A 13,567-nucleotide genomic window follows, 5' to 3' on the forward strand; every position below is an offset into this window, starting at 1 on the left:
GCTAAGGATTTCAAGCTCACTCAAAACAGTAAGCTCTACCATCTACCATACAAAAAGGTATCAAAAGAAAAAAAAAATGAAAGCAGTCAAAATAAAATAAAAAGAAGGCTGTTCAGTCTACTGAAGCACTTTTCACTATCATTACTCCTAGAAATGTTAGACTTACCTAGACACTGAACAGAAAGGAAATCATTTAGAGCATGTTCCTCTCTAAAGACTGAATGTTTTCAACTCTGAATTCCGATGATAATTCTTGCTAATATTTTCATTACTGTATCATCTTGCCCCTTGGCCTCCAGTATTTCTCAATCCCTTAATATAAACGTTTATCTAGACTCTGAAATTCCGGTTCTACTTCATCTGTGAAATAAGGAGGCTGAGTTAGATAATTACTCTCCTAGATCGCTTTCCAGCTCTGATGTTCTAACAGCTGGGCAGTAAAAAAGATTACCTATTAAAGCACAGGCAAGAGGGGGGAAAAACAAAACTGGCAGTATTCACTTTAGCACAAAAATGGCGCTAATTGCACTTCGGACATGGTGGTCTCCTCTTTGAAGATCCATCCCATCCTTACAGAACAAATACTAAGCGGGCCCTAGTGACTAAAACCAGGTGGCAGAAATAGCAATGCCTGCCTTTTGATTTCCCAATTTCAAACTTCTTTAAACTGAAGAATCCTCTAAGGTCGTAAAGCTGTTTTTCACCTGATCCGAGAGCAAGCTGAGGTGAGAATCAACAGCAGTCATCCTCTGCTCATTTTCATGAACACACTTGTTTCTTCCTGTCCATTGCAGAGGCATCAACCTTCCTAGATCAGAGATGTTACATAAAGGCAAACTTCCTGCATCTGTGGCTTAGATTAAGCTGCAGTTTCACTGTCAGATAAGACCGGATTGTTTGTTTGTCTAGGACAAAGTGAAAATACCCTTTCCTTCTGTAGACCTTGTCCTTCCATACAGAACAAATAAAGTGATCTCGGTTTTCAATGAAGGCCGGCTGGTTGGTTCAGAATGTGAAAGCATTGAGCTTATAAGCATGGAAACCTTTGTGCATAAAACTCAACCGCCAAAGACAGCAACTGTTCTTGCGATTGGCCTACATTCACAGTGGGCAGGAAATAAAGTATATTATTTCCACTGCCTGAGTTATTTAGCCAAGCCGTGGCCAACAGACAACATGGTGGCAAAAAATGTATGTCAACGGATAATAGTTTGGCATGCTATCAGCAAGACGAAGCAATGTAAACGAAAAAGGAGGGCTTGAGGAAGGTAGCCTGGGAGGCAGAATGCTTCACTGGCCAAAGTTCACGGAGGTTTTCTGAAAAGAGGGTGAGGATCTAATGGACTCTAATAAGGCAACAAAGCAACATGAAGTCACTGTGGGGTAAAACACATGACGGAGAAGGAATGCCTGAGTGGCTATTCCATGTGCTCAGGCTCAGTATCAAGTATTCCTGTGACACAACAGAACGTTCACGTTAAATCCTAAACACAGTCGAGACCTGGATATTGAACCTCAGAATGCACAAGCATTAGTCATATACAGAGTGAACTCCTGTTTTTAAGAGATAAACTTAGCTCCATTTAAAATTACTCACATAGTCAATAACTAAATGCCACGGATTTACAGGACTTTGTTGAAGAGTAATTACCAGTGGATTTAAAATTCTGCAAATCATATTTTCTATAAAAACAAAACCACCAAATTACTCAAATGACAGCTTAAATTAAAAGGAGAAGAAAAGGGGCAAAGACCAGCAACATAAGACTAAAAATTATTTAAATGTCATACTAGAGAAAGCTAAATAGCCAGAAATGTTTAATCCCTCACATCTCCTTTACCTTTTATGAGAAAATTCCATAAAAAATTATTTCATTGCCCTAGCCGGTTTGGCTCAGTGGATAGAGCATCGGCGTGCGGACTGAAGAGTCCTGGATTCAATTCCGGTCAAGGGCACATGGCCGGGTTAGGCTCGATCCCCAGTAGGGGGCTGTGCAGGAGGCAGCCGATCAATGAGTCTCATCATTGATGTTTCTATCTCTCTCTCCTTCTCCCTTCCTTTCTGAAATCAATAATAATATATTTAAAAGCAAAAAAGAAAACTACACAATTATTTCATGAATAATTTTTATCTCAACTGCTCTTTTTCAATCTTAAAAGGCCTTCAGACTTTGTCCTTGTCTTTGACAGGGCAGATAAACGGTTAAACACCTGCAGGCACTGACAAGATGAAAGGTCAAGAAAGCCCTCACCCCTCAGCTGTGTTCTCCTTCTTACTTCCCCAGTGCCCAAAATAAGACACAGAACTGAACTCTTCAGTGCACCTGTGAATGTGCTGTACACATGTGTACGTGTGGGTGGTGGTAGGATTGCTCAAAGGAGAATATCAGAAGCAAAAATAATTGGAACCTAACTCTCCCAAGTCATGAGTAAATAAATGGAGATGAGAGTCTCAAAATTAGTCAAGTTGCCTAGAGCAACATGAAACTAGAAATCAAAGACTCTAGGAATTTCTTTTTCTCACTCAAATAAGAAATACCATAGTTTTATAGAACTATAAAAAAAATAGGTGAGAGTGGACTGGAAGACAATATTGTTAAAGTGTCAATACTAACCAAAGTGACTTACAGATTCAGTGCAATACCTATCAAAAGTCAATGAGGTTTTTTTGCAGAAAGAGAAAAAGCATCCTAAAATTCATAAAGATCTTGAGAGATTCCTTGAGATAACCGAACAATCTTGAAAGAGAATAAAGCTGGAGGTCTCCTACTTCCTGATTTCAGAACCTATTACAAAGCTACAAGTAATCAAAACAGTGTGGTACTGGCATAAAGACAGACATAGAGGCCAATGGAAAAGAACAGAGAGCCCAGAAATAAACCCTCATATATACAGTTGAAGGATTCTGATAAGAGTGTCAAGACCATCCAATGGAGAAAAGATAGTCTCTTCAGCAAATGGTGCTGGGAAAATTGAATATCCACATGCAAAAGAATGAAATCGGACCCTTACTTTACACCACATACAAAAATTAACTCAAAATGGATCAAAGATCTAAATATAAGAGCTACAACTATAAAACTCTTATAATAAAACACAGGAGAAAAGCTTCATAACATTGGTTTGGCAATGATTTCTTGGATGTGATACCAAAAGTACAAGCAACAAAAGAAAAAACAGACAAATTGGACTTCATCACAGTTTTAAAATTTTGTGCAAAAAAACTGAAAAATCACCCCCCTGGATGGGAGATAAAAAAAACCCTGCAAATCATATTATCTGATAAGGGATTAATACCCAGAATATATAAAGAACTCTTACAACTCAACAAAAAGCAACCCAAATTAAAAAATGAACAAAGGACTTGAACAGACATTTCTCCAAAGAAGACATACAGATGGCCAACAAGTACATGAAAAGATGTTCAACATCACTAATCATTTGGGAAATGCAAATCAAAACGACAATGAGGTATCATTTCATGCATACAAGGATGACTGTTATCAAAAACAAACAAACAAAAACCACAGAAAATAACAACTGTTGGTGAGGATGTGGAGAAATTAGAATCCTCATGCACTTCTGGTGGGAATGCAAAATAGTGCAGCAGCTGTGGAACACAGTTTGGTGGCTTCTCAAAGAGTTCAACATAGAACTACCATATGACCCAGGCATTCTACTTCCAGCTCTATACCCAAAAGAACTGAAAACAGACACTTAAGCAACTGAATACCAATGTTCATCACAGCATTATTCATAATAGCCAAAAATGTAAAAATAAACAAATGTCTACCACCAAATGAGTGGATAAACAAAATATGGTATGTACATACAGTGGGATATTATTCAGGGGCATCTGTGAATTTTGATATCTGCAAGGTCCCGGAAGTAATCTCCTACAGATACTGGAGAACAACTTAACCCTTTGCACTCCGAACCATTCTGGATATTGGCTACCAGCTACTCGACGCTACTTTGCAGCAGAAACGTGCATTTACAGACCCTCGTATTATTTAGTATAATTTTGGAACCAAGTAACGTATTATAATGATATTGGACTTATATGAATTGGGTGACATCGAGGAATGTATATTTGCAAAAAAAACAATATTTTATTGTTTATAATTTTGTACAGTATGATAAGTTTTGTAACACTCCCCAATATGCATTGCAGGCTGATTAGTGCATGTTTGACAGTAATAAGTGGTTTGACGCCTGCCACCAGGTGTTTTCCTGTTAGAACACACAATGCAGTCCCGTTTTCTTTGTCCCACATCGGGAATATGTAGTTTATTGTTTAATCCGACACAAAACCCGCTGACATTTCTTGTATATATCTTAGTAATTTTACGATATTTTGATTTAATTTCTTGTGCCATTTCAAGATAAAACTTCAGGGAAACATGCATGTCTCAAAAAGTTGCGTTGAAATAACTCAATTCCCCGTAATCACTAATAAACTGCAATGTCCCCTGAGAGGGGACATCCGAGTGATATGCTAGAATTCCGATGTCCCCTGAGAGGGGACAGCAGAGTGCAAAGGGTTAAGTTTTGGGGGAGTCAAAAGTTATATGCGGGTTCCCCCTAACTGCCATGTTGTTCAAGGGCCAACTATATAATTCAACTAGGAACAAGCTTCAGAATCAGACAATTAATTTTTTTAGTGTTAAAAAAGATTTCAGATATACAATAATGTTGCTTACAGGAATACCACGCACTTAACCTAAAACATGATCCTGTTTCTACCTTGGAATCTGTAAATACATTCCTTGTTCTATGTAGCCTTATGTAATATATATTAACTATAAAGACAGATCTCGAGTCTGACACAAGCTTTTTAGCATTGGCCACTTGCCTGTAGTAGCGTGACTGTAAGTAGGTTGAGCACACGGCCTTGGACACGTGACTAGCAGAACCGAAGTCAATGACCTTCACCCGGTAGGGCTGGCGCACTGGATCGACCAGCATTATGTTTTCTGGCTTCAGGTCGGCGTGAATCAGACCCAGGCTCTTGAGCTTCATCAGGGCGGTGGCCACCTGCTGCAGGATGGGTCTGATGTACTTGAGTGGCAGTGGACTGAACTTGTTCTGCTTTAGGAAATCATATAAGTTCTGCTCCAGCATCTCAAACACAAGGCAGGTGTGATTCTTGTGCTGAAAGCACTCGTAAGAACGGACAAAATTATACTCATCAGCATTTTCACTGCTGAGGCGGGAAAGGATGCTCACTTCGATCTGTCCTTGTCTGGCATAGGAGGGGTGGTTCTTCAAGATCTTAATAGCCACAATTTCCTTGGTGCTCCGCTTCCAGCACTTCGCCACCTGCCCAAACGTTCCCCGGCCGAGGAACTCCAGGACTTCATAGCTGTTGGTCATCGAGCAAAGGATCTCATGCTGGACCAGCTGGTAATCCCCTTCTCCGCTGGAACTGCTACTCTTCGTGGTCACCGTGGTGGTCGTGGCAGCAGCACCCACCACAGTCCTGTTTTGCAGCATGAGAGGGGGATGTTCTTCTATGATCTGCACGCTACCGTTGCTGTCGACCTCCTCACTTTTTCTTTTCAGTCCACATTTTTGATATGGCTCAAGCAAAGAAACGTTGCTCCTGTGCGTCAGGGTCTGGCTGCTCTGGAAGGTGGAGGTAGCGGCGCTGGCTGAGCTGTCAGCCGCTGTTACGACGATGTGCTCCACGGCAGGGGCGGGGAGGAGAAGGCCCTGGTCATAGGCAGGGATGTTGAAGTTTGCGACCTGGTGAGAGGAGTTGGCTTGCCCTTGTGTGGCGGGGAGGGTTTTGCTGTGGGGATAGTATTTGTCGTTGTTGCTCTGTCCAGAAACATCCCAGCCGGAGGGCTCTATTTTCAGTTTCTTCGCACTGCAGAAGGCACTCGACGACACTGATGGGGGGGAAAACTGCAGCTGTGATGCCATACCTGCGCGGAGAGAGGAAGAGTCAGGCCCTCAGGTCACAACTTCTCGTTTGGAAAAGCCACCAGGAAACATATCTGGCTGGGTTTTATTTGCTACATTTTCCAAAATATGTTTCCTGTTATAGAAGGATAAACCTTTTTTGTTTACTTACTAACCCACTGAGCTACCCCTCCAAGGCCCCCAAATTCTTATTTCTAAATAACCTAACCACTCTACACTGCAACTTGGATTAACTTACAGACACCTCCAATTCAACATGTCCAAAATTAAACTAAGGAGCCTCCACCCACCTCAGTTTTCTATCTCAGTTATGAGACACCACCATACACCCAGCACCTCAGGGCAAAAACCAGGGAGACCATGAGTCTGCTTCTTCATCTTTAAAATACTGGCAGCAATATCAACCTGGTGGGGTTATTGTGAGAATCTAAAGATTTGATACATGTAATAGTGCCTGGGACTCTCTCACTGTTGTTACCCTGACTCATTCCTCTCCCTTATCCCCCCACATCTAATCTATAACCAAATCTTCCATTCTGCCTCCCAAGTGTATCTCCAATCAGCCGTTTTTCTCTACCAGTTGGAACTATTCTAGTTCACTGGAACTTCCAGTAGCCTCCAAACTAATCTTGAATCTTGAATGGGAGGTTTGAGGTTGGGAGGGAGTCCTATGCAAATTGAAAGACTGCTCTTTCTTTTTTGAGAAAGAAAGTCATCAGGATGATGCAAAGTCCTCTCTCTCCTCCTGCCTCCCAGGTTTCCCCTGCTTTGGGGATAAAGTCCAAAATCCTCAACCTGCCCTAAAGCTCTCCCAAACTCTGCTGCTGTGACTTCCAAAGTCTCCCGCCTTGAATCCTCCACTCCAGCCATACCACCCTTCTTTCAGTTTTCAGAAGGCTCTCTGATTCAACATAGATACTCTGCTGGGAAAACTGTTCACACACACACACCCGCGACAATCACCACCACCACTGCCCCGCCGCATTCCATAAACTCCCAGAGCACCCTGTTCCTCCCTTACAACTTGAGATTATTTACTACATTCCCAGCTACAGTATCAGTTCCATGAGGGCAGGTACCATGACTGTCTTGTGCTTCGCTTATATTGCCAGAACCTACCACAGACTCTGGCAATTGACAGACACTCAGTATTTGTTGGGTGATGCAACCCCTGCCTACCAAAGGCATAGCTACTCCCTACCATTCATATTAAACTGCAGGATTGTCGACGCTGGTTTCGTTTTTTAATGTCCCTCCGTTTTAGTTGTGCAGTCCTAGAAGAATGGGGGAAGTCTCCACTCCAGGACACACAGTATAATTTTACTAGTCATAAGAGAATAAACACACACAACTAGAAAGGAAGGAAGCGTGACAAAGGATGTTACAGAACATAAAAAAGCAGTGTGTACATTTCTTCGTGCCTGAATGCAACTGAAAACCATCTGCACTGGACTAGACAGCTGGAACGAACAAACCCTCAGCCTTCAGTTTCTAAAAATGTGGTCTGGATGTACTTCAAACAAGAGTTTCCATAATTTATATGAATCTTGAAGCGAAAAAAGTGTAAATTAAAGGCTAGAGTCAGTGCAATTTAACTCCAAGGCTATAAATTTACAAATCAACTTGTTCTACCTATATCGCTGACATAATACCAAATTATAGTAACAGAAAAATCCGTACCAGGGCCTGTACAAAATGTACCTATTAAAATATATGCAAAAATATTTGTCATCATAAAATTGAGCAAGAAATGGAGAAAATCTGCGAAATTTGCTTTTCACTGTATATCTGTTGAGCTACTACAAGAATTTAGTAAAAGAATTAGAATACACAAACTGCAATCTGTAGCTATGTCTGGGAATAGGAGGCCTTAAAATAATACTGAAAACAATTCATAAAATGTAATAGCAAATTCTTAAAAGCATGTTCATACTAGACACTTTTTAAAAATATTGCATTCACCAGAGTAATGTTACTGACAACTCTTCACCCAATAAACAAAATAGCAGATGCTGATGGCTTCAATCTTCAAATTCAGCACTGCACAAGGCACCAGTTCTAGAAAATGTTTCAGAAAGTTCAAGTATATAAATGAATATAATTCTCACTCAGTGAGACAAATTTAAGTTCCCCCGCAGGAAAAGAACAACCAGAATTTCACGGGCCTTCCCCACAGCCAGGGTGGATGGTACGCTTACGTCAGAATCGTGGCACCAGGACTAACAGTGTGGCTGAGACTCATGCTGACCTCAACGAGCACAAGGAGAGAAGAAAAGACAGAACCAAAGATGCCTACAAAAATCAACACTCTTATTGATGTAACACTCTGAAATTCAGCGGGAAAACAGCCATTTGTAGACACAGGATAAAGGTACCATGTTCCACGAAATTTGCCTTTGCAAATGGGCAGGCAATGTTCTACCTAGGCTGAGACCTCCCAAACAAAAACATGGAACAGACTTCATACTGTGGGAAACCTATCATGTATCAGCCGACTCTGTTAAGGAAATTACAGCTGACCCTTGAACAATGCAGGGGGGGCTGAGGGCACTGACCCCCTGCACAGTTGAAAACCCTCCAAAACTTAACTACAGCACAAATATTTTCAATTCAGAGGAGAACGGCTCCCAATAAACTAGACGTTATTTCTCTGACTTCCTGAAAATGTGGCACTTCGACTCCAGCAACAAACTAGTCTTTTCATTTCGAACCTGACTTTCCAAGGATTTAACCATCTAAACGTGATGACAAATTTGCCCACTGCGTTAATCCCCAACTAGAACGAAAAAGCAAAAAGCTACTGGTATTTTTGTACTTACTACTAAAACGAGAAATGAGTCTTGCTAGAATCCAAGGCTTTCAAAACCAGGAAAGTTACCCCACTCCCTGCCATGGTCACATCTACTCATCATTTGCTGGGTGCCCCACACTCAGGTCACTTCATATGGAGAATCTTACTATAAAGAATTAAGCCCTCGCCGGTTTGGCTCAGTGGACAGACCAGCCTGCAGACTGAAGGGCCCCAGGTTCGGTTCTGGTCAAGGGCACATGCAGAGTTGCAAGGTCAGTCCCCAGTAGGGGGTGTGCAGGAGGCAGCCAATCAATTATTCTCTCTCATCATTGATGTTTCTCTCTCTCTCTCTCCCTTTCCCTTCCTCTCTGAAATCAATATAAATATATTTTTAAAAAATTCAAATATTAGCCCCAGTCGGTTTGGCTCAGCGGATAGAGTGTCGGCCTGAGGACTGAAGGGTCCCGGGTTCAATTCCAGTTAGGGGCGCATGCCCGGGTTGCAGGCTGGATCCCCAGTGGGAGGTGTGCAGGAGGCAGCCGATCAATGATTCTCTCTCATCACTGATGTTTCTCTCTCTCCTCCCTTCCTCTCTGAAACCAATATAAATAAATAAATAGTAAAAAAAAATTCAAATATTATAACTAGGAATAGAACAACTGGGTATGACAACCAAGGTAATTACTTTGCCTTTAGTTTTCAGTAACTCCCATCTTTTCCCTGACATACCAATAACATATTCCTACTGCTTTCACTTAGTGTCATCTTTGCCTCTTTGATATAATTTAACACTTGGTGATCTAAATAACCTAAAAACAGTATATTGTTTCTTCCTCTAGCACTTGTCCTCAGCTGACATGTACACAGATGTACATATTCTCCAGCACACGATATATAAAGAGCATTCACATCATTAAAGAAGGTAAACAAGAATACATGTTCTGTAAAAAAAAAAAGCAAGACAAGTTTGGCAAGAAAACTGTTTCACCAGAACACCATCTCTCTACTCCACCCTTTTTTCTCTACCCCTACTGCACAATTCAATAGTCTAACCTGTCTCCCCCAATCTGAACTCTCAAGGCCCCCTTTTTATGCCTCCTTCTCCCAATTCACTCTTCACCTTACAAAAATGCATATCTGTCCCCCACTTAAAACGTTCCAATAAAGGTTTATAGCTGGGACCCCCAGTTCTTGTAAGATCTGGACCCGGATTAGTTTTGTAGCCTCGTCTCATCCACCCTTTCCCCAGGTTCTCTCTTCCAAGTACCACGTTTCTCTGTGTTCCTAGAGAAGGCCTTGCCTTCTCCTGCCCTAGTTCCTTCACACATCATGTCCCCTCTCTGAACTTCATTTCCCCCTCAGCCTCCTTTTTTCTAACTTCTACTTATCCTTTTTATCTCCCCTCACAGCTCCCTTTTTCAGTGTGGTACAGGGTGTTGCTTGGGACCGAAACTTCCTTTCTCTTTCATCCTAGACTAGACTATGGTTCCCAGTCCCTCTCTCTAATAGGAAGTGATGTGTGGGGGAGGCTTTCGTGTTCCTTTCCCACTCCACCAGCAGGAACTCATGGAGACTCAGCTTCCACCATGAAACCACACCCAAGGATGGCAGAGCAACGAGATGGAAAGAACATGGGTCCCTGAATGGTCATGGAGAGCGAAGCCACCTCCCCACCAGGAGTGATCACTGCAACCTGGAACATTCAGGCTGCTACATGAGAGAAAAACTATTTCCCTTCAGCTAGAATGTTGTTTAGTCTACCTTATGCTGACAAACATACTCAGGAAAGCCTTCCCCAGACCACTTCATACGAGGGTAGCTTTGCTGGTAAAGGCTCCCATAGCATCCTTCACTACTACATACTGCACTTGTACTTACTCATTTCATTTATTAACAAGCATGTCTATCTGCCTGGCACTGGTCTAGCCACTGGGGATGAGGTGTTCCAGATGGATAAGATCCCTTACCTCCTGGAGTCTACTTTCTATTGAGGAGACAGACACATACATACATACACACACATACACACACACAAAATAGCAGCTAGTGATAAATGTTATGAAAACAAAACACAATGACATGATAGTGAAGGTGCAAGGAGAGATACCCTGGGTTTGGTGGCCAAGGAAGCCCTTATAAGGTGGTGGCACTTACACTGAGACCGAACAGACAAGAAGGTGCCACTGAAAGTGAAAAAGAAGAGTTAGTGCCAAGACATATTCTTGGCCTCCTTGAAGAAGAGACCAGTATGGATGGAAAGGAACAGGAGAGAAAACAGTAGAAACAGGACCCAGAGAGGAGACAAGGGCTAGTGACTTGTGGGCCGCTCTGGATTTTATTCTAAATATGACTATTTGTAATTATTTATTTAAAAGTTGACTTCTAAACTGCAAGTGTCATGGGCAAATCTCAACAGAAGAGTAAGTGCCCCCCCCCCTTTTTTTAATCATCAGCATCTACCACAATGATTGGCACCTTGTATGTGTAAAAAGTTTGCTAGAATGAATGACTATAGAGAGATCACGTTACTTCTCCATATATATATATATAAACATAAGATTTCAGAAGTCATTTTGACTAAATTAGAGAAATACATGATGAAAAATAGAAATTAGAGTCTCGTGTCTACAAGAAAAAAATTATATATATATATATATACACATATATATGTAATCAGTTTTCTAAATATAATGATACTGAAGGAAAAAATAAGCTTGAAACCCTAAGGACATCATTTGAATCAAAGCTCCCCACCCCCTTTCCTGTAGCACTTCCTTCATATGGAACCATGTGAAACAAGCCAGTTCCCCAACTAGTACACAAAAACAGGGTGTGAAATAGGTGCTGTGAGCTGACAAAGGAACTCTACAAATCTATACAATTTCCAGCCATTTAAACCAATTCTGTAACTTTTCGGTAAACTGGCTGAGGGGGCTTTCCTTGTAGGTAGGATATTGTTTCCTAAATTCCAGGAGCTCTCTTAGGGTTTGGAATGACGGATCTATAGTAACAAAAAAAAAAGAAAGCAGGTACTTTTTGTGTTTGGTAAAAGTGCTATCTCAGTACGTGCACAGGACAGTCTACGGGCCTGTACAGTTTAAAGAAAACGGTATAAGGAGAATGTCAAACTAAAGCACAGCTCAATCTGAAACAGACACTAAAAGGGGACCCCGTTTAGATAAGCAGGCAAAGGCCTAAGGAAAACAGGACCCAGGCAAGGTAACAACCGTTTGGGAGGCCGAAGGTGGAAAGAGCTCTTTCAGATGAATGAGATGACTATTGCCAGTGTGCCAGGGGCCATGGAAAAATGAAGAACTGTTTAGAGTAAGGAGAAAATCTGAATAAAAAACGTATTGCATTGGAGAAGACACTGGCAAAAAAAAAAAAAAAAGGACAGGGATTCTTACAGCTAAAACAGACCTTATATGCTTTCTAAAACTCCCTAATTCCAAGATGAGAAAAGGGAGACCCAAGAAAGCCCTAGTTACACAGAGTTAATGAGTAGCGAGGCTGGCAAAGAACTCAGGCCTCCTGGTTCTTTTTCCTTAAGCTCTCTGGGAAAGCACTGTACCAGGTGTCCTTAAAGAATCCAAAAGAAATACACATAACTTTCCCTACCTCCCAAGAGCTTAGAAATGTGCTTTGGTGATATGACACACCAAAAAGAAAGAGAAAAATATAAAAACAGGATGTAAATTTCTTTAAGTGCCAAATTATGCTCTACAAAAATACATTAGGCATTTAGAGAGCTGCAGATTCGGAACAGAAAAGGAATCAAAAGCAAATCAGTGACTGTTGAAGTGCTACTGGAAGGAAAATGATTTTGATGACTTGTGTCCAGAATAACATGAAATGTAAGGGAAGAAACTGTGGAGGGCCCAGCCTGCGTGGCTCACTGGTTGAGCGTTGACCTATATATGAACCAGGAGGTCATGGTTCAATTCCCAGTCAGGGCAGATGCCCGGGTTGCCGGCTCAATCCCCAGTATGGGGCATGCAAGAGGCAGCCAATCAATGATTTTCTCTCATCATTGATGTTTCTATCTCTCTCCCCCACTCCCTTCCTCTCTGAAATCAATAAAAATAATAAAAAAGAAACTGGGGAGGAATTAATAACTGTAACTTTTTAAAAACTAAAAAAAAAAGGTAATGGATACTGTATACAGTTGTGAAAATGAAAATAAGAGGGCAGATCAGGAAGTTCATGTCTACAATTTACTTCAAATTACAAAAGGACCGGTTACAATATATAACTAACAACAAGTTGCACAAGTTCCAAGTGTCATAAGTTTACAAGGCAGGGTTGGCTCGCTGGTTTCTACCAACACAACCACTGAGCTGTGCTTATGAAAACAAAACCACAGGATGAAAGAATTCCATTTTCCTGAGAACTGTGAATTTTGAGACTATCCTTTTTTACTTTTAGAAGGGAGTTCTGGTTTGGTTTTGAATCTCAAGTTACCCATCGACTTGCTCTGCAATCCATAAAACGACAATGTCCAAAGTGAGGGTAAACTAGTCATGAACATGTCACCAGCAAAAGTCCTTTTACCAACCAGAGCCAGCATATTTACAAGATCTTATTCACCATCTTAATCATCAGATGCTTTACTGGCTTGGCTGCCTCCAGTTCCAACCACAAGTTGAAGGGTGGCCCTTTTTGTTCCTTCAAACCAGGAAAAGTATCTTTCAGTCCATGATATCCTTCATCATACCAGTATTATAGCACAGAACCCTGAGATCATTACATGTAAATATCCAAACTCCCTCGCTGAATAACTACTGGGTAAAGTGACTTGCTAGTAGATTTTAAAAAACGTTTTACAGAAAGCTTTAGACCTCGATGCGG

At 41.3% G+C, this 13,567-nt stretch overlaps 1 protein-coding gene across 4 annotated transcripts in view; it reads right to left on the bottom strand.

Annotated features, from left to right (window-relative positions):
- HIPK1 (homeodomain interacting protein kinase 1) overlaps positions 1–13,567 on the bottom strand; it is a 46,851-nt gene that overhangs the window by 30,118 nt on the left and 3,166 nt on the right. For 3 of the 4 annotated variants that reach the window (XM_023757034.1, XM_023757032.1, XM_023757035.1), the window contains exons 2-3: positions 12,688–12,692; positions 4,856–5,931 (exon numbers count right to left, since the gene is read on the bottom strand). In XM_023757034.1, coding sequence (XP_023612802.1) covers positions 4,856–5,928 — 1,073 coding nt within the window. In that variant the 5' untranslated portion in view covers positions 5,929–5,931; positions 12,688–12,692. Of the gene's footprint in view, positions 1–4,855; positions 5,932–7,890; positions 7,911–12,687; positions 12,693–13,567 lie in introns of those variants that run through there. The other variant, XM_023757033.1, reaches the window with a different exon arrangement.

Source organism: Myotis lucifugus, unplaced genomic scaffold (genome assembly GCF_000147115.1).
Source record: "Myotis lucifugus unplaced genomic scaffold, Myoluc2.0 scaffold_101, whole genome shotgun sequence".
Classification (NCBI taxonomy): Eukaryota; Metazoa; Chordata; class Mammalia; order Chiroptera; family Vespertilionidae; genus Myotis; species Myotis lucifugus.